General features: G+C 41.1%; 1 protein-coding gene across 1 annotated transcript in view; it reads left to right on the top strand.

Annotated features, from left to right (window-relative positions):
* Window positions 1–5783: 5783 nt before the first annotated feature.
* Window positions 5784–24941, top strand: part of EIF3M (eukaryotic translation initiation factor 3 subunit M) — a 28654-nt gene continuing 9496 nt past the window's right edge. The window contains exons 1-7 of the mRNA XM_012452290.2: window positions 5784–5891; window positions 9015–9147; window positions 10247–10385; window positions 10964–11087; window positions 11508–11602; window positions 23602–23685; window positions 24631–24730. Of these exons, the coding sequence (XP_012307713.1) occupies window positions 5850–5891; window positions 9015–9147; window positions 10247–10385; window positions 10964–11087; window positions 11508–11602; window positions 23602–23685; window positions 24631–24730 (717 nt within the window). The 5' untranslated portion in view covers window positions 5784–5849. The remainder of the gene's footprint in view (window positions 5892–9014; window positions 9148–10246; window positions 10386–10963; window positions 11088–11507; window positions 11603–23601; window positions 23686–24630; window positions 24731–24941) is intronic.

Genomic DNA, 24941 nt, shown 5'->3' with positions numbered 1-24941 from the left:
CTCTTATGTAAAATGAATTCGTGGGTAGGCAGTCATGGGCTGGCATCACACTCTCCCTATGTCATCAGGGTATGGGCTCCTTCCATCTTTCCTCTCTACTACATGGCTTCCACCAAGCCCACCTCTTGGTTTTAGTTTGGCTGCTGCAGCATCCACCACCAAGTCCATGTTTTAGGCAAAAAAAAAAAAAACAAAAATGGGGGGAAGGGCAAAAGAGTCAATTCCAAGAAAGTTTTCCCAGAAGCTGCTCTCAAAATTTCCATCCACGTCACTGGCTACACCTAGCTATAAGAAGGCTGTTCAATTTTGTCTTATAGAAGGGTGCATTGCCACACCTACAACTGCACCTTAGTTCTGCCGCTAAAGAGTAAGAGGATGGGTATCAGGTTGACAGTCTTTGCCACACTTTAAAAAATTATTTTCCTGGGGAGAGATGCCACATATAGGTGAAGGGGAGGAAGGCAGCGGGTCACACCGCCACGTGTGCACCTATGCAACAGTCTTGCATGTTCTTCACATGTACCCCAAAACCTAAAATGCAATAAAAAAATTATTGTCCATGTGTTTCTAGAATGTTGTGATCACTCATTTTGATTTAAAATTAAAATTTTTCATTCAACATTAAAATTTGCCTGGATGTAGTGGCTTACACCTGTAATCCCAGAACTTTGGGAGGCCGAGGTGGGTGGATCATCTGAGGTCAGGAGTTCAAGACCAGCCTGGCCGACATGGTGAAACCTCATCTCTACTAAAACTACAAATACAAAATTAGTTGGACGTGATGATGCGGACCTGTAGTCCCAGCTACTCAGCTATTCAGGAGGCTGAGGCAGGAGAATTGCTTGAACCCGGGAGGCAGAGGTTGCAGTGAGCCAAGTTTGCACCACTGCACTCTAGCCTGGGCAAAAAGAGCAAAACTCCATCTCAAAAAAAAAAAGAGAGAAATAAAGAAAAAGAATTTAAAATTTAAAGCAATTTTCAGAGATTTGTTGCAAATCAACTACTGAGTTAAGATTTCGAGTATCATTCGCTAATACAACAAATACTTATTGCACCTTCTCTGTATCAGACACATTGATTAAAAAGGGATGGGATGCAATAATGAACACATCCCCACTTTTTCAGAGCTCACAGTTCATCAGCTCAGTAAAAGTATGATGTGCTAATATACTATAAATGACACCCATTTAGAACATAGCCTTAGTATTCAGGTAATCAACTACATATATATTTTTTTCTTTTTTTTTTGAGACAGAGTCTTGCTCTGTCACCAGGCTGGAGTGCAGTGGTGCGATCTCAGCTCACTGCAACCTCCACCTCCTGGGTTCAAGTGATTCTCCTGCCTTAGCCTTCCAAATAACTGGGATTACAGGCACCCACCATCACACCTGGCTAATTTTTGTATTTTTAGTAGAGACAAGGTTTCACCATGTTGGACAGGCCGGTCTTAATCGAACTCCTGACCTCCAGTTATCCACCTGCCTCTGCCTCCCAAAATTCCGGGATTACAGGCCTGAACCACCGCACCTGGCCACATAAACTATTTTAGCATAAAAATATACTTTCATTTGTCAGATGAATGATTCCCTCATTTTGAGATGCTGATACATACTAGAAAACAAATTTTAGATATTGCTGTCATGCAAAGCATTCTTATAAAAAATATAGTTTTGCTACAATAGTAAATTTTCAAGTGAATATATTAATATGGATCTTGCAAATAGAATAATTAAAAGCACAGTTAAATCCACATTTTCCAGAATTTTTAATCAGAAAGAACAAGGAGATAACAAAGGGAACATAGACAAATTAAACAATAAAGAAAACTGTAAATATTTGGCTGTATTTTTCAGGTAAAAATTCAACTAGAGAATACTGCCTTGCAGATGATGGGGCTGTGTTCAACTTCCTGGTGATTCCTTTTTTTTTTTTTTTGAGATGGAGTCTCCGTCTGCTGCCCAGGCTGGAGTGCAGTGGCATGATCTCGGCTCACTACAACCTCCACCTCCCGAGTTCGTGATTCCCCAGCCTCAGCCTACCAAGTAGCTGGGATTACAGGTGCCTGCCACCATGCCTGGCTAATATATATATATATTTTTTGAGACAGTGTTGCTCTGTTGCCCAGGCTGGAGTGCAGTGGTGTAAACTCGGCTCACTACAACTTCCACCTCCCGGGTTCAAGCGATTCTTCTGCCTCAGCATCCCGAGAAGCTGGGACTACAGGCACATGCTACCATGCCTGGCTAATTTTTGTATTATTAGTAGAGATGGGGTTTTACCATATTGGCCAGGCTGGTCTTGAACTCCTGACATAGTGATCCTCACGCCTCAGCCTCCCAAAGTGCTGAGATTACACGTAAGCCACCTTGCCTGGCCTAATTTTTGCATTTTTAATACAGACGGCGAGGCTGGTCTGGAACGTCTGGCCTCAAGTGATCCACCCGACTTGGCTTCCCAAAGTGCTGGGATTACAGGCATGAGCCACCACACCAGCCAAGCTTTTAAAGAATTAAAGTTAATTTTATTCAGAGGTCTTACTGAGGATTGCAACCCAGGAGAGCTTTCCAGAGAGTTTCTGTTAGACTGCTCCAAAGCAGTGTTTCAGCACACAGTTTGTTTCAGTCAGTGGTGGCTCTGTCCATGCTCATTACATTAGACGTGTTCAGAAGTTACATTAGAGTGAAATCTCATCACGGTTTGGGTGCCAGTGTCCATCTGGTTATAGATTATGGAGGCATAATCATTAATGCTGTCAGACATTATCTCATGCACATGAAGAGGCAGAGGCTAGGATCATTGAACTTATCTTTTCTAAAACTGCAGTGATTCAGGCAAAAGAATGGGAACCTGCGCTCTATGCTGTTTATCTTTAGGGTATAATTCCAGAGGGTTGCCCTCAGTCACTGAGTCAGGGGCTTTGTGAAATTCTCTGGCAAACAGAATGAGCAAACTTAGCTTCTTAGGTTTGCTACTTTGTCTCACAAGATTCATCCTAACCTAGGTGAGGACAGGCATTTCCTGCCCAAATGTTGCATTTCCCAAGACCACCCTGGCTTGCCACACCCCCATCCTGTGTTGTGGGGTTTTTTTGGTTTTCTTTTTGATGAATGAATGAAAGTTTAAAGTTTTAAATAACTGTCCATATCCTCTCACCACTGCCTCAAGAATTTCCCTGGATGTTCTTTTACTTCGCAAGTAGCACAGAATGAAAAAAAATAACAATAGTAAAAAAAGACAAGTCTCTTAAATATTTGATGAAATGGTACTGTATTTTTGAGTTTGTATTCCTTGAACTTTGCAATAATAAGGGGAGAGGAGGCGCTCAGGGATTATTCCTTCGGAATCTACTGGTATTTCTTGACTATCCGCTGTGGGCTTGGCACTGCGTTCGGTGCAGAAACACAGGGTGAACATGACACGGGTTCCCTGCCTTCAGTTTGTTTCCACATGGTTAAGGCTCTTCCATGCAAGAATGAAGCTTTTCTCTTTTTTTTTCTGAGGCAGAGTCTTGCTCTGTCGCCCAGGCTGGAGTGCAGTGGCAGGATCTCTGCTCACTACAACCTCCGCCTCCCGGGTTCAAGCGATTCTCCTGCCTCAGCCTCCCAAGTAGCTGGGACTACAGGCATATGCCAACATGCCCGGCTAGTTTTTGTATTTTTAGTAGGGACAGGGTTTCACCATGTTGGCTAGGTTGATCTTGAACTCCTGACCTCAGGCAATCCATCTGCCTTGGCCTCCCAAAGTTCTAGGATTACAGGTGTGAGCCACTGTGCCCGGCCAAGAATGAATCTTTGCAAATTTAGTCTGGCCAGATGTTTTGTGACCTCTGTCCTGTCAACTTTGTTTTTTTCCTTTGCTTGGCATTTATTTTATATTGAAGTATAATTGTGGTATCAATAAACTGCACATTTTTAAACTGCACAATTTGAAAAATTTTATATATGTATACAATCATGACACAATCACAATCAAAATAATGAACACATCCATAACCCCCAAAAGCTTCCTCAAGCCCCTCTGTATTCATCTTTCCCTACTCTACCCAGCCCCTGCTACCAGGAAACAGCAATCTATAATGCTGCCATTATGGCTTCTATTTTCTAGGGTTTTATATAAATGGAATCATACAGTATGTCTGGCGTCCTCAACTGAGCAAAATTATTTTGGGATTGTCAACTAAAGAAAAAATATCAAGCTTTTATTTTAAGAGATGGAGTCTCACTCACTTTGTTGCCAAGGCTAGAACGACCAAAAAAAAAAAATAGATTCATCCATGTTTTTGCATGTATCAATAATTCATTTTTTTATTGCACAGCACTATTCCATTAAGCGGATGTGTAAGAACTTCTTGATCCACTTCATTCATCTGTTGATGAACATTTGGGTTGTTTCCTGGTTTTGGCTATTGAAAATAAAGTGTTACCTTTTTGGAAAACATTTCCTGAAAAAGCTAAACATAAAGTTACTATATGAGCCATTAATTCCACTCATAGGTACATACCTAGGAGAAATTTAAGTACACATAAAATCTTGTGCACTGACGTTCATGAAGACATTATTCATAATAGCCAAAAAATGGAGACAACCCAAATGTCCAGCAACTGATGAACAGATCAACACAATGTGGTATATCCATAACAATGCAAAATTATAAGTAATAAAAAGGAAGCCTTGAAAACATTACGCTAAATCAAAAAAGTCAGACTTAGACCACCGTGTATTTTGTGATTCCACTTACATGACATGAAACGTCCAGCAAAGGCAAATTTCATAGAGACAAAATGTAGTGTTTGCCAGCTGCTGGAGAGGGGTGGGGCCAGGGGGGTCCTGGGAGTGATTGCTGATGGGAACAGTGTTTCTTTTTGGGGGGAGGAAAATATCCTAAAATCAAATAGTGGTGATGCCTGTGCAACTGTGAAAATACTAAAACCTACTGAATTATTGATTGATTTATTGAGACCGAGTCTCGCTCTGTTGCCTAGGCTGGAGTGCAGTAGCACGATCTCGGCTCACTGCAACCTCCTCCCAGGTTGAAATGATTCTCCTGCTTTAGCTTCCCGAGTAGTTGGGATTACACAGGTGCGCCACCACACCTGGATAATTTTTTTTATTTTATTTTATTTATTTATTTATTTTAAGTAGAGACAGGGTTTTGCCATGTTGGCCAGGCTGGTCTCCAACTCCTGACCCCAAGGGATCAGCCCACCTCGGCCTCCCAAAGTGCTGGTATTACGGGTGTGAGTGAGCCACTGAGCCCAGCCAAAGCTGTTATTTTTTAAAGCGGCAATGAACATTCTTGTACAAGTCTGTGTATGGACATACAGTTTGGGTAAATAATTTAGGGTTAATACTTAGTAATAGAATAGCTGGGTCATATGCTGGGTGGATACTGAACTTTTTCAGAAACTGCCGCTTCTCTGCAAAGTGACTGCACCATTTTATGTTCCCAACAGCAGTACAGGAGAGTTCCAGGTCTACACAAACCCAACCATACTTGGTGTGACCCAACAAGCTTAACACTTCAAGGGAAGGTGGACTTAGGGAGGCGCCAGCGGGAGGCAACACCAATGCAGATAGCTACAAGCGCCTGAAAACTGGAGACCGAGACAGGCGTCCCTGGGTGGAGGCCCAGCAAGTCCCGCCCACGAGGCCTGCCCGAGAGCGTCCGCCGCGCCCCGCTCCGCTCCGCGGCGAGAGCGAGCGATAGGATTGGCTCTCAAGGCCCCGCCCCACCAGGGCCAAAGCAGGGTGACCCGGAAGCAGTTGTACGGCGGCGTAGCGCGGCCCAGCTCCTTTTTCCGGTCGGTGTGGTGCGTGAGTGGCGTGTCGGCTGTGTTCGGGCCTTCACAATGAGCGTCCCGGCCTTCATCGACATCAGTGAGGAAGATCAGGTGTGCTACGGAACGTGGGTGCCGCCACTGTGGGGTGGGGGATGTCTCAGTAGCGGGAGGTGTCGCTGCCGAGCCTGGCGGGGCTGCTGGGGCTGACACCCGCAGCTCTCCCACACGCGAGAGTGGGGAGGCCGCGTGGCGGAGCGCGCGTTCCTGCCCTCGCTTGCCAGCAGTCCCAGCGCGGGGCCTGACCCTTCGCCGCCGGCTTCCTGGTCGGCGTCGGGACTCACTTCTGACGACATAGTACTTTTAGACTAATTAGGAATGATGTTTGCTTCCGTCCCTCAAAAAATGCAGCCACCTCCGGAGTGGGAGCTGGCGAATCTGTATTCAGCATAAGCAGTGTAGGGAAAAGCAATTTTGCGCCAAAGATCAAAATGCGATCACAGGAGAAGACGACCCGTATTTTAGACGTGCTTTCTGTTACTGCTTGTACGAGGGTGAGAGGTCTGCATCCCGAAAGTATACTATCAGTTCCGCTCTTAAATTCTGAGGCATTACACCTAGTGGGCCATCCTGGTATTTTTAAATTTCCCATTTGGCGTTTGCTCTTTGGTATACAGGGCTGATAGTTCTCATTTTCCCCATAACAAAAGTTTAACTTTGATTGGTTGATACGGTATATATATATATATATGTATTGAGACAGAGTCTTGCTCTGTCGCCAGGCTGGAGTGCAGTGGCGCAATCTCGGCTCACGCAACCTCCGCCTCCTGGGTTCAAGTGATTCTTCCGCCTGAGCCTCCTGAGTAGCTGGGACCACAGGCGCGTGCCACCACGCCCGGCTAATTTTTGTACTTTTAGTAGAGACTGGGTTTCACCATGTTGGCCAGGATAGTCTTAATTTCTTGACCTCGTGATCCGCCCACCTCGGCCTCCCAAAGTGCTGGGATTACAGTCGTGAGCCACTGCGCCCAGCCGATACGGTATTCTTTAAGTTAATTTTGTATAACTGAAAACTCCTCTGTGAAGTGTCCTAAGTTTGTCATTTTATTTCTGTTACTCCACTAACATGGAAGTTTCTGGTTTCCATATCTCTACTTGTCTGAGACAACTTCTAGAATTGAGGGAGTGATTTTTCCCTCGGTGGTAGGAATGCATTTCCGATGCTCTGAAGAGCCGAGTAAGATGGGAAAATGCAAAAGCGGGAGAAAGGTCAGGGATGGGGAGAGGGTTAAGCACATATAGGAAAATATGAAAGACAAGAAAAAAAAAACCTGATTAGAAATGGAAGCATGCTACCAACAGTTGGCTATTAGGTTAACTGAGAAAGTGTTTGGATTTTTTTTTTTTTTTATCATACAATGGGATTTGTGAATGGAAGAAGTTCTTGTCATTGATCGTATCTTAAAAGTGTCCTTCCTCAGGTTTTGCTTCTGTTGTTGTGACAGTCAGTTTCACTCTAGCCAATCCTTTCAGGGAGATATGAAATTGCTTCAGGATTAGTTTAACTTAGGTCAGATTCCCAGCTTGATTAGGGTTAAATGGAATTCTTAAATTTTGTGTTTTCCTTAGCTTACCCTGTTCCACAACCACTTCTGGCAGTGAGCATGACAGAAAAACAGCAAGCTTGGTTAAATAGTTAATAGAAAAAGTTTGCTTTATATCTGTTTCCTCCATAGAGAAGCATGAAGCATAATTTCTGGTGGTATTTTTGTTTTCTCTGACATGGTGACTTTTTTTCTTTTTTTCCAATCTTGCTTACAAAACCAACTCCTATATGAAGTTACTATGTTCTTTTTCCTGAAAGGATAATACCATCAGATCTGCAGATTTAATACTTTTCTGAGGTAACTAAACTTACCTGGGGATTTAAAAATCTTGATGGCCTTGATTTTTTTTTTTTTTTGCTTGGTCTAGAAAATGTAATGCCTGGGCATTTACTAATAATATCCTTTCATCTTTCTGTTGCACATATTCATTTTATTATCTTTAAAACCAGGCTGGGCCCGGTAACTCAGCCTGTAATCCCAGCACTTTGGGAAGCCAAGGCTGGTGGACCACCTGAGGTCAGGAGTTCAAGACCAGCCTGACCAACATGGTGAAACCCCCACCTGTACTAAAAATACAAAATTAGCCTGGCGTGGTGGTGCATGCCTGTAATCCCAGCTACTTGAGAGGCTGAGGCAGGAGAATCGCTTGAACCTGGGAGGCAAGAGGTTGCAGTGAGCCGAGGTAACGCCATTGCACTCCAGCCTGGGCAATAAGAGTGAAACTCCATCTCAAAAAAAACCAAAAAACCATCTGCATTTGTTTGGCTGCTGTAGATAAGTCCAGAAGTAAAATGGAATAAATACATATAATTCAGTAGTAAGATAAGAAATGTCCAGGTGACTGAATGTGGTACTGTAGTTGTGTTTTTATAGGTCCAGTGACACATGCTGACTTAGATATGCATTTTTTATTTTAAGAGGTTAAATAGTAGATCCAGTTTGATGTAATTTTATTTAAGGCAACATTCACAGGCATTGCCCTTTTGTCAACCAAAATACTTGTCTCAGATTCTCAAATAATTAACAAGTGATTACCCTTTGCCAAGGTAATGTCTGTAACTTTTCTACTTGTGATTATGTGTACACTTGAGAGCAGTGCTATTGTATTTCTCTCTCTCTCCTTTTTTTTTTTTTTTTTTTAAGATGGAGTCTTGCTCTGTTGCCCAGGCCTTGGCCTCCCAAAGTGCTGGGATTACAGGTGTGAGCCACTGTGCCCGGCCACTATTGTTCATTTCTTTCAAAAAAGTGAAATCTGCCAATTCCGATTGATTTCTTCTCCCCACCAACCAACCGCCCCCCTACCCAACAAACCCTTTGGGTTATATTATCAAAAAGGTTTTCACTGTGTACTTGGTCCAGCAGGGTGCAGACTATATGAGAGAAGTTCTAAAGGTGGTCCACGTGGGCCGTAGCATGTCTATGGACCGCTGGATCTTGTGGAGGAAAACCTGTGACTCTTGTGGGATTGCTAGGATGGATGAGGTGAGGGAGGAGTCCTTGAACATTATTTAAAATAGTTGTTAAATACAGTATTTGCACTTTAGTTTTTCAGAAAGAGGACAGAGTTTGCAATTTTGTTTTGTCATGCGTAGTCAGTTTTATAATAGAGCAATCCTGTTTATTTCAACAGGCTGCTGAGCTTCGTGCTTATCTGAAATCTAAAGGAGCTGAGATTTCAGAAGAGAACTCAGAAGGTGGACTGCATGTTGATTTAGCTCAAATTATTGAAGCCTGTGATGTGTGTCTGAAGGAAGATGATAAAGGTTTGTTTTTAATTTTTTCTAATATTTCCTAATAAAATCTACTTTTAAATTTTTCTTAGGAATTATATAGTTGTCTCTCATTATCCGAGGCAGGGAGGATATGGAACCCTCAGATACAGAAGGCTGACTGTATTTATATGTTTCGAGGACTTTTAAGTAGATGGGTAGTGTTTGAACATACTTTGGGGGCATAGGTGGTATACTGATACATGTATACAATGTGTAATGATCGAATCGGGGTAATTGTGATATGACACATTTATCTTTTCTTTATGGTGGAAATATTCAACAGTTCTTTTCTAGCTACTTCACCTATACAATACATTGTTAACCAGAGTCTAAGCACTGTTGTTTTCAATCTTACCTTCACAGATGCTTTCAGTTTGTCTAATCTATTATACCTATAAAGCAAACCTACTTTGAGAAAAACCTCTTGACATCAGGTGTATTTCTTAAGTGTTATTACACTAAATGCTGATACTCTCAGAATGAAATGAAGAAAAAATGAAGCTCTTTCCTGTTCAAAAGGTTTAGAGTGACATAAAATGGGATATAATTTCAAGTAATCTAGTAGCCATTTAATTAATTATTAGGCTGATTTCTTATTTATTGAGATAGAATGGGTTTGGAAATCTCTAGTTAAGGTTTAGAGATCAAACTTGGGTGCTGATTTTGGCAGCATATATATGAAAAAAATTAGATTAAATTTGGGATATCATTAATATCTGTAATACTTGAAAATAAGTAACTCAGCCAGAGTTGACAGCTTTAATTTCTAATTTCCACTATGTATATACAGTTTTCCTTAATTAAGAAAGTATTCTAGTCCCAGATCATACCAGTATCTTCCAAATGATCGAATATCATGACAATAAAAATGGAAACTTTATATACATGTAAACCAGTCTGTTTTACTAGTTAGAAACCACATTTTAGGTAATAATTTCCTTCTTCTTTAATAAAATATACAGATTGCTTTCTGAATGCAAAAGTGTGTTATATTTGATGGTCTTCATTGTATTAAAGCGTTGGAAATACTTATTTAGACGCATAGAGTATTGTACTATCACTGTTGATTGTGTTATCCATACTTGTGTAGATGTTGAAAGTGTGATGAACAGTGTGGTATCCCTCCTCTTGATCCTGGAACCAGACAAGCAGGAAGCTTTGATTGAAAGCCTATGTGAAAAGCTGGTCAAATTTCGCGAAGGTGAACGCCCATCTCTGAGACTGCAGTTGTAAGTTAAGATCCAGAAGAGGCTCGGTTTTTCAAGGGACTATTTTCGTGTTACTAACTTTTAATGGTTCAAAGCAGGAATTCTGGAACTTGACTGTCACCTGTGGCTCTTATTAGCTGTGACCTTGGGCAAGTCACTTGACTTTTCTGTTCCCTGGTTCTCTGCTTTGTAATATGAAGTTGTTACGGTACCTGCTGTAGGTTTGTGGTGAGAGCACACCTCAACTTAAAACTCGTTGCTGGGCCAGGTGCGGTGGCTCATGCCTGTAATCCCAGCACTTTGGGAGGCTGAGGCGGGCTGATCATGAGGTCAAGAGATGGAGACCATCCTGGCCAATATGGTGAAACCCCATCTCTACTAAAAATACAAAAAATTAGCTGGGCGTGGTGGCACGTGCCTGTAGTCCCAGCTGCTCGGGAGGCTGAGGCAGGAGAATCACTTGTACCAGGTAGGCGGAGGTTGCAGTCAGCCGAGATCGTGCCATTGCATTCCAGCCTGGCGACAGAGTGAGACTCCATTTCAAAACAAAACAAAACTGGTTGGTCATTTCAAACATTGTTTATTTGTTTGTTAACCAGGTTGAGCAACCTTTTCCATGGGATGGACAAGAATACTCCCGTAAGATACACAGTGTATTGCAGTCTTATTAAAGTGGCAGCATCTTGTGGGGCCATCCAGTACATTCCAACTGAGCTGGATCAAGTGAGTTACTGTGTGGAATAGTTGTTCTGCTTATAAGAAATGTACTTTTGGCTAGGCGCAGTGGCTGATGCCTGTAATCTCAGCACTTTGGGAGGCTGAGGTGGGTGGATCACAAGGTCAGGAGATCAAGACCATCCTGGCCAACATAGTGAAACCCTGTCTCTACCAAAAATACAAAAATTAGCCGGGCATGGTGGCATGCACCTGTAATCCCAGCTACTTGGGAGGCTGAGGCAGGAGAATCTCTTGAACCCAGGAGGTGGAGGTTGCAGTGAGCTGAGATTGCTCCACTGCATTCTAGCCTGGCAACAGAGCGAAACTTTGTCTCAAAAAAAAAAAAAAGAAGAAAAGAAATGTACTTTTATATGTTACACTTGTATATATGTTACTCAGTTTTCTCCTTTTGTCAATCTCTTGTAGGTTAGAAAATGGATTTCTGACTGGAATCTCAACACTGAAAAAAAGCACACCCTTTTAAGACTACTTTATGAGGCGCTTGTGGATTGTAAGAAGAGGTATTCAGAAGTAATGAACTAACTTATAACATAACAGGCAGTATAAGTAGGTGGGGATGTTTTTTTAAAGATAAGTAGGGCCAGTAATTTTGTTTTACTCTCTTCTCCACAGAGTTGCTATAAATCTATTTATATAAATTTGACCTACTAAGTTCAAGATAACTATAAAGATTTAAAGTCATTTTCCCTCATCTTTAACTTTTTAAAAAGTGAAATTTGGCTTTTGTTCTAAAAAAAGAAAGGATGGTGGGGCCTTTCCAACTTGGGCTTCAACCTACTGCTGTAGCTTGGGCTTGGTGAATGTGCTGAGGCATTTTATCATTTCTGGATGGTGCAGTGGCAGACTACAAAAGCTTCGTGTGAATGTAAATATTCCCTCTCTCCGCCCATATCCTTCCTCTTGCTTATCACACCATAGACGTAGCAAGCCTATGTCAGGTATAAAAGCACCATGCTCTTTGCCAGTCTGGACCAGGGGCTGGCAGTTGTTCTTGTATAGCCCGTATACTAAGAGTGTTTTTTACATTTTTAAATGGTTGAGAAAAAATCAACGAAAGGGTAATATTTCATGATATGTTGACATATGAAATTCAGATTTCAGGGTCCATAACATTTTATTGGTATAACATCTATGCCTATTCGTTTATAGATTGTCTGTGCTTACTTGTGCCAAGAGTTTAGTTACAACAGATACCAAATACCCTGCAAAGCTTAAAGTATTTACTCTCTGGACCTTTATAGAAAGTTTGCCTACCCCTTGTCTAAATAGTCTTACTACAGTCAGCTTCATTTCTCTGCCAGAAACACCTCTCTCATATTTTGATTAGTGCCTCCCTTTTACAGCACCCTCTGCTTGTATCCTAGCATTTAACACCCTTGTTTGAAAGTGAGGTTGTAGGCTAAGTGAAGGCAAGGAACCTCATCTGTTAACCATTGCAGTCCGGAGAAGATAATTAGCACTTATTGGGCACTGAGTGGATAAATGCTTCCCACAGTAGGGAACTGGAAGAGGATACTTGTTTAAACATGAAATTTCTGCCATTCTGCCAATCTAAATGTTGAGAGTTGGTTTCCTTTTTTAGTACACATAAAATACATATTTTAACGTATTTTGAATAGTAAAATTCTGAGAGTTTTGCCTTGTCTGTTAAGTAACAATGCTTAACGTTTATGAGTGCCCCCTTCATGATTTTATTTATATTGGTGGTTGATGCACGTGGAGTCTGTCGTGCATATTAAAGGGTAATACTGGTAAGTGATTCCTTATATGTCAGACACCATGCTGTGTGCTTCACATGGATTTAAAAGATTTCTTTAGCTGATACGATTGAAGTATAGTGTGGGTCTAAAACTGGAAGATGACTTGCACCTGTGCTTACAGTGTGGCACAAGATAATTAACAATGAGTAAGACATGGGTTTTTGTTTTTTTTTTTTTAGTTTTTCCTTGAATTTTTATAGTTAAATCACTATATTTTTTAATTTTTATTTTTAGTGAAAAGTTTAAAATTTCTTAGTTTTTTATTCCTGGTATCATTACACTACCTTTTTTTTTTTTTTTTGAGACAGCATCTCGCTCTGTTGCCCAGGCTAATCAATAGCTGTACTTTTTGCAGACTGTGGCTATGATAGTCTTGAACAAGAAGGCTTTCCTGTTTAAGCTACAATAACTTTTCTGACTACGGATCATCATTCCTCTGTGGCAGATTTTTACAGTTCCTCTAATGCATTTGGGATGATTGCCTCAAAGTAACTTGCCACTTTTCTGACTTTTCTTTGCTTGCTCTCCTGCTAAGAACTGTAGCCCTTTTCTGCTGTTGGTAGAACCTTCTGCTACCACATTTACCACCATAGGGAATGCCCAAGCTTTATCCACCAAAACTGCCCCCTTTGATGTGTGGGTCCATAATTTGATTGTCATTGTCCACTATAATTTCCAAAGTCATTGTAGTTCCCACCACCACAATTACCACCCCCCAAATTTACTACTTCTTTGTAACCATTGTATCCTCCACCATTGCCCCCATATCTACCGCTACCATACCTTCCTCTACTGTCATAACCAGCTTAGCTGCTGTAGCTGCCACCATCACCTTCCAACCCATTATATCCAGCAACCCTCCTCCGTAACTACCTCTGCTGCCACCACCTCTAGCACCATAGCCTCCTTTTCCACCAGAGTTTCCACCCATGGCCAAAACTAGTTCTACCATTTCCAAAGTTTCCTCCGCAACCCATAAAGTTGCCAGATCCACTCCACAACTGCATCTGTTGTTTAAAAGGGGCCTTTTCCACTTCACTATTATGCCTGTTAATAGAGTGTTATTTCTGAACCACAATTTTACCAATTGTATCATGATCATCAAAAGTTTACAAAGCAAATCCTCTTTTTTCCACACTGCCTGTCCTCCAGTAACTTCTGTGGTTACAATCTTGCCATACTTTTCAAAGTAGTCTCTCAAATTATGTTCTTCTGTATCTTCTTTTACATCACCAACAAAAATTTCTTCACTGTGGGATGGGCACTGGCCTTTACAGAACTATAAACAGCTATCTTTGGTTCCATTGCACACCTCAGCCTTGTATGGTTGAGCACACGTTGCTGCATCCACCTCTTCAATACAAGAGTAAGTCACAATACTAGAGTCCCTGGAACATTTTGTTTGGGGGTATCTCATTACCACACAACCTGTGAATGTGCCCCATTTCTTAAAATGTTCTCTAAAACTGCCATGTCTGTTACAAAGCTCAGATCACCAATAAACAATTTTCTCAGCTGCTCTGGCTCCTTCGGATCATGGCCTCTTCGAGGTTGAGTTGAGTATCAGTTTTTTATTTTTTAGAGATGGGGTCTGACCATGTCCACGCTGGAGTGCAGTGGCTATTTGGCTCTTCACAGGTGTAATTGTAGTGCACTACAGCCTTGAATTCCTGGGCCCAGGCAAACCTCCCTAGTAGCTGGGACTACTGGCATGTGCTACTGTGCCCTGGCATTTATATCTCTACGTTTAAGATGCTGATTACCACTTAGCCATGCCTATTAGTGATATTTATGAATCTTAGTAAACTTTAGTTTTGAAAGAAGTTTCAGATAGCATTTGCCATTTTAAAATAAATGATGGTTCCCACTGATTTTGCCAGGTTGAACTCAGATTTAGAGAGTGTTTTTAGAAAATGAAAAAAGGGAAAAAAAAAACCCTTCTTAGTTAGTAAAGCTTTCTACAAGCTGAAGATTCCAAAGGAAGTCATGAGGAGTAAGATAAACATTTTCTAAAATTTCAGTATTAATGACTGCATGTATTTATTTTACCCTATTTACTGCAGTGAAAACTGATCGTCTGCATAATTATAAGAATAATTTAATTGGAATGGTATCTTAAGTGTAGTTATTTAAATATTTGGTGTTGGCTCAACTTTAGCAATACTGTCCTAACAGTTTCTGGGACACAAAACTTTTTTCCCACCCAGGGCCTTTTTTTTTAAATTGTATTTTGGGCTCTGGTGTACATGTGCACATCCTGCATCCTGCAGGATTGTTGCATAGGTACATACATGCCATGGTGGTTTGCTGTCTCCATCCTCCACATCCCCCGTCACCTACATCAGGCATTTCTCCCGGTGTTATCCCTCCACACTCCCTACCACCCCTCCGCTTCCCCCCCCTCCACCCCAACACCTAGCCCAGTGAGTGTTCTCTTCCCAGTGCCCAAGTGTTCTCATTGTTCGTCACCTACCTATGACAGAAAACATGCAGTGTTTCATTTTCTGTTCTGGTGTCAGTTTGCTGAGATTGATGGTTTCTAGATACATCCATGTCTCTACAAAGGACATGAACTGGTCATTTTTTATGGCTGCATAAAATTCCATGCTGCATAGTATTCCATGGTGTATATGTGCCACATTTTCTTTGTCCAGTCTATCATTGATGGGCATTTGGGTTGGTTCCAGGTTTTTGCTATTGTAAACAGTGCTACAACGAACATACGTGTACATGTGTCTTTATAATAGAGTGGTATATACCCAGTAATGGGATTGCTGGGTCAAATGGAATTTCTATTTCTAGATCCTTGAGGAATTGCCACACTGTCTTCCATAATGGTTGAACTAATTTACACTCCCACCAACAGTGTAAAAGTGTTCCTTTTTCTCCACATCCTCTCCCAGCATCTGTTGTCTCCAGATGTTTTAATGATTTCTAACCGGCATGAGAGGGTGTATCAATGTGGTTTTGATTTGCATTTCTCTAATGACCAGTGATGATGAGCATTTTTTCATGTTTCTTGGCCTCATATATGTCTCCTTTTGAAAACTCTGTTCGTATCCTTCGCCCACTTTTGAATGGGTTTGTTTGCTTTTTTCCTTGTAAATCTGCTTTAATTCTTTGTAGACTCTGGATATTAGCCCTTTTTCAGAAGGGGAGATTGCAAAAATTTCCCATTCTGTTGGTCGCCGATTTGCTCTAATGATTGTTTCTTTTGCTGTACAGAAGCTCTGAAGTTTAATTAGATCCCATTTGTCTATTTTGGCTTTTGTTGCCATTGCTTTTGGTGTTTTAGTCATGGAGTCCTTGCCTATGCCTATGTCCTGGATGGTGTTGCCTAGGTTTTCTTCTAAGGTTGTTATGGTGTTAGGTCTTATATTTAAATCTTTGATCCATCTGGAGTTAAGGTGTAAGGAAGAGATCCAGTTTCAGCTTCCTGCATATGGCTAGCCAGTTTTCTCAATACCATTTATTAAACAGGGAATCCTTTCCCCATTGCTTGTTTTTGTCAGGTTTGTCAAAGATCAGATGGTTGTAGATGTGTGGCATTGTTTCTGAGGCCTCTGTTCTATTCCTTTAGTCTATATGTCTGTTCTGGTACCAGTACCATGCTGTTTTGATTACTGTAGCCTTGTAGTATATAGTTTGAAGTCAGGTAGCATGATGCCTCCAGCTTTGTTCTTTTTGCTTTGGATTGTCTTGGCTATTTGGGCTCCCTTTTGGTTCCATATGAAGTTTAAGGTGGTTTTTCCCAGTTCTGTGAAGAAGGTCAATGGTAGCTTGATGAGGATAGCATTGAATCTAGAAATTACTTTGGGCAGTATGGCCGTTTTCACAATACTGATTGATTCCTCCTAACCATGAGCATGGAATGTTTTTCCATCTGTTTGTGTCTTCTCTTATTTTCTTGAGCAGTGGTTTGTAGTTCTCCTTGAAGAGATCTTTTACATCCTTTGTTGTATTCCTAGGTATTTTATTCTCTTTGTAGCAGTTGTGAATGGGAGTTTGCTCATGATTTGGCCTTCTGTTTGTCAGGTGTTGGTGTATAGGAATGCTTGTGATTTCTGCACATTGATTTTGTATCCTGAGACTTTGCTGAAGTTGCTTATCAGCTTAAGGAGGTTTTGGGCTGAGACGATGGAGTCTTTTTTTTTTTTTTTTTAGAAAGAAAAGAATGAAGAAGAGGAAGAAAAAGGAAGAGAAAGAGAGAGAGAGAGAATGGGAGTATTGCTTTCTTGCCCAGGCTAGAATGCAATTTAGTAATGGGTATTGAAAACCACTTTTATACCAATAATTATACTTAATGATGTAGACAGGAAGGAATAAGGGAAGAAAATAACAAACAAGCAGCTAACCAATATTTCATTTAAACCTGTGAAATGCTATGCGATTACTGAGGAGTGATTTACTTCCAATTATGTAGTCACTTTTGGAATAGGTGTGAGGTGATAATGTATGTTTTGTGTATTTGAAGTGGAGAGTTCTATAAATGTTTATTAAGTTTACTTGTTCCAGGTCTGAGTTCAAGTCCTGGATGTCCTTGTTAATTTTCTGTCTTGTTGATCTATAGAATTGTTAGCTCTTCTTGTTACATTGATCCTTTTGCCATTATGTAATGTCCTTCTTTGCCTCTTTTGATCTTTGTTGCTTTAAAGTCTACTTTATCAGAGGCGAGAATTGCATCTCCTGCTTTTTGTTTATTTGTTTATTTTTACTCTCTATTTGGATGGTAAATCTTCCTCCTTCTCTTTGTTTTGAGTCTTTGTGTATTGTTGCGTGTGAGATGGGTCTGGATACAGCATACCGATGGGTTTTGGCTTTTTATCCAATTAGAATATATATAAGTTTAATACTGCCATTTGATGCTAGCTGGCTGTTTTGCCCAGTAGTTGGTGTACATTTTTCATTGTGTTAATGCTCTTGCTTTTTGATATATTTTTGGAAAGGCTGATATTGGTTGTTCCTTTATATGTATAGTGCTTCTTTCAGAAGCTCTTGTAAAGCAGGTCTGGTGGTGGTGAAGTCTCTAAGTACTTGTTTGTTCACAAAAGATTTAATTTTTCCTTCGCTCATAAAGCTTAGTTTGGCTGGATATGAAATTCTGGGTTGAAAGTTCTTTTCTTTAAGGATATTAAATATTGGTCCCCACTTTTTTCTGGCTTGCAGGATTTCTGCTGAGAGATCTGCTGTAAGTCTGATAGGTTTCCCTTTATGGGTAACCTGACCTTTCTCTCTGGCTGCCCTTAGTATTTTCTCCTTCATTTCAACCCTAATAAATCTGGCAATTATGTGCCTTGGGGTTGGTCTTCTTGAAGAATATCTTTGTGGTGTTCTCTGTATTACCTGGAGTTGAATATTACCCTGCCTTGCCAGGTTGGGAAAGTCTTCCTGAATGATATCCTGAAGAGTATTTTCCAACTTGGATTCATTCTCTTCGTCACATTCCGGTACACCTATCAAACGTAAATTAGCTCTTTTCATATAGTCCCATATTTCCTGGAGACTTTGCTCATTGCTTTTTATCCTTTTTTCTCCATTCTTATCTTCTCATTTCATTTCACTGAGCTGGTCCTCGACTTCTGGTATCCTTTCTTCTGCTTGATCAATTCGATTGTTTAAACTTGTGCATACTTCATGAAGTTCTCGTGTTGTGTTTTTCAGCTCCATCAGTTTACTTATATTCCTCTCTAAATTGTCCATTCTCTTTAGCATTTCGTCAAACCTTTTTTCAAGGTTCTTAGTTTCTTTGCATTGGGTTAGAACAAGTTCTTTTAATTCACAGAAGTTTCTTATCACCCACATTTTGAAACCTGCTTCTGTTATTGGAACACACTCGTTCTCCATTAAGCCTTGTTCCGTTACTGATGAGGAATTGCGATCCCCTGTAGAGGGAGAGGCATTCTGATTTTGAGTATTCTCTGCCTTTTTAGGCTGGTTTCTTCCCTTTATTATATATTTATCCCTCTGTCATCTTTGTAATTACCGACTTTCTAACTAGGTCTCTGAGCGGACGTCCAACTTTTGATTCCCAGCGCCGAAATCTGAGCAATCCACTGTGCTGGCCAAAACAGCGGTGTTAAGATTGATGGTGCTTTTCTGCCTGGGAATCTCCGGACTCTGCACCAAGAACTGCTGCGCTAAGGTGCCAGCAAAACTGCCGCGCCGGCCACAAGAGTCGCCTTGGCGACCCGTGGGGCTCCTCCACTGAGAAACTCCTGGTCCGTGAGCAACAAATATTCGTCTGAAAGTGTGGCGTCCTCTCGTTCTCCGCGCTTTCACTGGGAGCTACGTGCCCAAGCTGCTAGTGATCAGCCATCTTGGATCTCTCTCCAGTGATGGAGTCTTCTAAATATACGATCATGTCCTCTGCAAAGGGACAATTTGACTTCTTCTTTTCCTAATTGAATGCCCTTTATTAGTTTTTCTTGCCTAATTACTGTGGCTAGAATTTCCAATACAATATTAAATAGACGTGGTGAGAGAGGGCATCCTTGTCTCGTGCCAGTTTTTAAAGGGAATGCTTCTAGTTTTTGCCCATTCAGTATGATATTGGCTGTGGGTTTGTTGTAAATAGCTTTTATTATTTTGAGATACGTTCCATCTCATAAACTCTCTAGTTTATTGAGAGTTTTTAGCATAAAGGGCTGTTGAATTTTGTCAGAGGCCTTCTCTGCATCTATTGAGATAATCATGTGGTTTTTGTCTTTGGTTTTATTTATGTGGTGGATTATGTTTATAGATTTGTATATGTTGAACCATCCTTTCATCCCTGGGATGAAGCCTACTTGATCATGGTGGCTAAGCTTTTTATGTGCTGTTGCAATTGGTTTGCCAGTATTTTATTGAAGATTTTTGCGTCAGTGTTCATCATGGATATTGGCCTGAAGTTTTCTTTTTTAGTTGTGTCTCTGTCAAGTTTTGGTATCAGGATGATATTGGTCTCAAAGAAAGAGTTAGGGAGGATTCCCTCTTTTTGTATTGTTTGGAATAGTTTCAACAGGAATGGTACCAGCTCCTCTTTGTACATCTGGTAGAATTCGGCTGTGGACCCATCTGGATGGCCGTTTTTTTGTTTGGTAGGCCATTAATTGCTGCCTTGATTTCGGACCTTGTTATTGGTGTATTCAGGGTTTCAACTTCTTCCTGGCTTAGTGTTGGGAGTGTGTAGGTGTCCATGAATTTATCCATTTCTTCCAGATTTAACAGTTTATGTGCATAGAGCTGTTTGTAGTAATCTCTAGGGTAGTTTGTATTTCAGAGGAATCGGTGGTGATCTCCCCTTTATCATTTTTTATTCCATCTATTCAATTCTTCTCTCTTTTCTTTTTTTATTAGTCTAGCTAGCTGTCTGTCTAGTTTACTGATCTTTTCAAAAAACCAGCTCCTGGATTTATTGATTTTTTTGAAAGTTTTTTTGTGTCTCTATCTCCTTCATTTCTGCTCTGATTTTATTTTCTGTCTTCTGCTTGCTTTTGAGTTTTTTTGATCTTGCTTCTCTAGCTCTTTCAATTTTGACGATAGGGTGTCGATTTTAGATGTTTCCTTGTTTCTCATGTGGGCATTTATTGCTATAAATTTCCCTCTAGACACTGCTTTAAATGTGTCCCATAGATTCTGGTATGTTGTGTCTTCATTCTCATCGGTTTCGAAGAATGTTTTTATTTCTGCCTTCATTTCACTGTTTATCCATTCGTCATTCAGGAACAAGTTGTTCAGTTTCCATGTGATTGTGCAGTTTTGAGTGCTTTTCTTAATCCTGAGTTCTAATTTGATTGCACTGTGATCTGAGAGACTTGTGATTTCTGTTCTTTTGCATTTGCTGAGGAGTGATTTACTTCCAATTATGTGGTCAATTTTAGAGTAAGTGTGATGTGGTGCTGAGAAGAATGTGTATTCTGTGGATATGGGGTGGAGTGTTCTGTAAATGTCTATTAGGTCTGCTTGGTCCAGCTCTGCATTCAAGTCCTGGATATCCTTGTTGACTTTATCTCGTTGATCTGTCCATATTATCAGTGGAGTGTTAACAGCTCCCACTGTTATTGTGCAGGAGTCCAAGTCTCTTTGTAGGTCGTTAAGAACTTGCTTTATGTATCTGGGTGCTCCTGCATTGGGTGCATATATATTTAGGATAGTTGGCTCTTCTTGTTGCATTGATCCTTTTACCATTATGTAAGGCCCTTCTTTGTCTCTTTGGATCTTTGTTGGTTTAAAGTCCGTTTTATCAGAGACTAGGATTTCTATTCCTGCTCTTTTTTGCTCTCCATTTGCTTGGTAGATCTTCTTCCATCCCTTTACTTTGAGTCTGTGTGAGTCTTTGCACATGAGATGAGTCTCCTGAATACAGCACACCATTTGACTTCTTATCCAGTTTGCCAGTCTGTGTCTTTTGATTGGGGCATTTAGGCCATTTACATTCAGCGTTAATATTGTTATGTTTGAATTTATCCTGCCATTTTGTTTCTGGCTGTTTTGCCCATTAGTTGACATGGTTTCTTCACTACATCATTGTTCTTTACCATTTGGTACGTTTTTGTGCAGTGGCTAGTACTGGTTGTTCCCTTCCATGTTTAGTACTTCCTTCAGGAGTTCTTGTAAGGCAGGTCTTACAGTGACAAAATCTCTCAGCAATTGCTTGTCCGTAAAAAATTTTATTTCTCCTTCTTAGTTTGGCTGGATATGAAATTCTAGGTTGAAAGTTCTTTTCTTTAAGGATGTTGAATATTGGCCTCCACTCCCTTCTAGTTTGTAGAGTTTCTGCTGAGAGATCCGCTGTGAGTCTGATGGTCTTTCCTTTGTGGGTGACTCGACCTTCTTTCTGGCTGCCCTTAGAATTTTTTCCTTCATTTCAACCCTGGTGCATCTGACAGTTATGTGCCTTGGGATTGCTCTTCTTTTGGAATATCTTTGTGGTGTTCTCTGTATTTCCTGGATTTGAGTGTTGGCCTGCCTTGTTAGGTTGGGGAAGTTCTCTTGGATAATATCCTGAAGAGTGTTTTCCAACTTGGATTCATTCTCCCCGTCACATTCAGGTATGCCGAACAAGCGTAGATTAGGTCTTTTGACATAATCCCATAGTTCTTGGAGGCTTTGTTCGTTTCTTTTCACTCTTTTTTCTCTGATCTTGCCTTCTTGTTTTATTTCATTGATTTGATCTTCTATCTCTGATATCCTTTCTTCTGCTTAATCGGTTTGGCTGTTGAAACTTGTGCATGCCTCACGAAGTTCTTGTGCTGTGTTTTTCAGCTCCATCAAGTCATTTATGTTCTTCTCTAAGCATTTCGTCTAACCTTATCGTTCTTAGTTTTATTGCATTGGGTTAGAACGTGGTCTTTTAACTCAGAGAAGTTTGTTATTATCCACCTTCTGAAGCCTGCTTCTGTCCATTCATCACACTCATTTTCTGTCTTGTTTTGTTTCCTTGATGATGAGGAGTTGTGATCCCTGGGAGGGAAAGAGGAGTTCTGGTCTTTGAGGGTTTCATCCTTTTTGTGCTGGTTTTTTCCCACCTCTGATCTTTGAAGTTGGTGAATTAGGGAGAAATCTCTGAGTGGACGTCCTTTCTGTTGTAGTTGGAGCTATATCTTTTTTGGCCTGTAGAGGCACTGCTGGGCTGCCTCAGATTCAGTCAGGCTGCTGGGTGGGTGGTCTTCCTTCCCCTGGGGTTTGTTTGCAGGTGAAATTAGCCCTGCCTTCCCAATGGTGTGTCTCCTTTCCTGAGCTGGATCTTCCTAGTTGGGGTCAAACTGGTGTATTTATTGCCTAGCTCTCTGGCACGTGGGCTTCAGTTTGAGTTTTGTTGGGGGGTGGGGAGGGGGTGGGGCCTGCCAGGCCTTATGACCTGCTTCCCTGCTTTCAGCTCTGCCTCTTTCTGTGGGATGGGTTGTTCCGTCCCACTGGTGCTAGTCCAAACTTCTCCCAGGTCCGGCACCAGGTGGAGCCATCGTTCAGATTTACATTGACAACCCATGGCGCCCCTTAGTCTCGTGGGGCTCTTGTGGACCGTGGGTTGCAGGAGGGATGACGTAAGCACAGGATCCGAATCGGAGCACTGAGGGGGTGAAGTCCCCAGACCCTCCGAGACGGCTGCAGGTTACAGATGGGGACACTCCCCACCCTGTCTTGGATCGTTTTCCCTGAGCAGCTCTCCCTCTGCTTTGGCTCCTTCCCCGGTCTATTTTCAGAGTCCTTCCAGTCCCCCTGAAATGAAACCAGCACCTCACTTGGAATCGTGAAGTCCTCTAGCCAGCCCTCCGCGTCTCATTTGCTGGGAGCTGCGTTCCTGTGTTGCCTCCTCTCAGCCATCTTGGCGCAGACACAGCCCCCACCTTTACACGTGTTCTTCCCTCAGCTTGGAAAGTTATCTTGCCCCACCTTTCACGAACCTAGCTCTTTTCATGGCCAAGAAAAGGATATTTTACATCCTTTAGGTCTTAGCTTACATGTCATCTCTTCTGAGGGAGACTTTGTTTTCTCCCTGTACATGAAGTAGCTTTCTGTTTTCTGCCCTTGTTGCTTTGATTTACATCGCCATTTATTTCCTTCATAGCACTTGTGACTTTCCCTAGTTGCCTGTCTTTCCTACTAAAAGGAAAGTTTCATGACTTTTCCTCATAGACAGGAACTTGGTCTCTCTTAGTCACCATTATATATGTCAACACAGTACCTGGCACTTAAAAATATTTTTAAATGAATGAATAGCAGTGATAGTTTCAGGTTCCTAAAGCAGTATTTCTTTTCAGTGATGCCGCTTCAAAAGTCATGGTGGAATTGCTTGGAAGTTACACAGAGGACAATGCTTCCCAGGCTCGAGTTGATGCTCACAGGTAACTTTCAATGTTATTCTAATGAGAGATTGTCAGCAACTTAGAGGTGAGCTACAGTATTAAATTATGTAACTGAAATCATGTTTGCAACCACCAATGATCCAGTTATTTGACAGTGTGTGTTGCCTGGTGATTCTAATGGAGATACTAAAATTCAAGGTTTGATATTGGAAGAACTGTAGATTGCATGTGAAATAACTGCATGGTGTTTATTGGGTGGGGGTTTTGCTGGTATGGGGATGATGATCCCAACCCAAGAATTGGGTCAGTTGACCTTAATATTAAAGCTTACAGATGGAAGTTGATGGCTTACCAAAAATTAGCCTATTGCTAATGAGAATAAGGGCTTCTAACAATCTTAGATCTAACTGGTAACAAGAATAGAATCAGTTTTCTAAATCTGTGAAATAAGGATTATGAAACTTTTTTATACAGTTACTGCTTTGTGTGGACCACTACGTGATAGGAGTTGGTAAAAAAGGGAAGTTGGTGGTAAAGTCCTTGACTTTGAGGTCAGACTGCCTCCATTCACATACTTACTCCGCCTCTTAATTAGCACTTCTGAGCTGCTTCATAGTTGAAAAAGGGGCATGGTAGTGTACTGGTTGTCTCCTAGGTTGTTGTTAGGAATAAATGATACTAAGGTAAGGAAAGCACTTAGTGTCTGGCATATGGTTCTGCTGCCACTTGCTATTTGATTACCTTGGTGCTTTTTCTCCATCTATGTTTTTATCTACAATTAATATATTTCATTTTGTTAAAACAGATGAACCTGATAAATTTATTGGCCCGTCTTAACCCTGTCCTGTAGCTTTTTTAATGTTGTGTATACGTTTTGGATTGTTTGATATTTTGCTGAATTAAGTATATTTTATGATCTGCAAAAATTCAATGAAAAGCCAGGATTTCAAAACCCTAAGCTTACACTTTTGTTCTCTAATTAAGGTGTATTGTACGAGCATTGAAAGATCCAAATGCATTTCTTTTTGACCACCTTCTTACTTTAAAACCAGTCAAGTTTTTGGAAGGCGAGCTTATTCATGATGTAAGTAGTTTATCCTTTAATGTGAAAAATATTCTCCTTTCCTAAATTTTACATACCGAAGCAGGACTCTTTTTCTTTGCATTAATAAAAATGATGACTAATGGGGCCTGGCACGATGGCTCATGCCTGTAACCCCAGCACTTTGGGAGGCCGAGGCAGGCGGATCATGAGGTCTGGAGTTCAAGACCAGCCTGGCCAACATGATGAAACC

This window comes from Aotus nancymaae, unplaced genomic scaffold (genome assembly GCF_030222135.1).
Source record: "Aotus nancymaae isolate 86718 unplaced genomic scaffold, 86718_ANA_hifiasm-v0.15.2.pri h1tg000059l, whole genome shotgun sequence".
Taxonomy (NCBI): Eukaryota; Metazoa; Chordata; class Mammalia; order Primates; family Aotidae; genus Aotus; species Aotus nancymaae.
The sequence above is the reverse complement of the archived record's forward strand: the minus strand, read 5'-3'. Positions and strand labels throughout refer to the sequence as shown.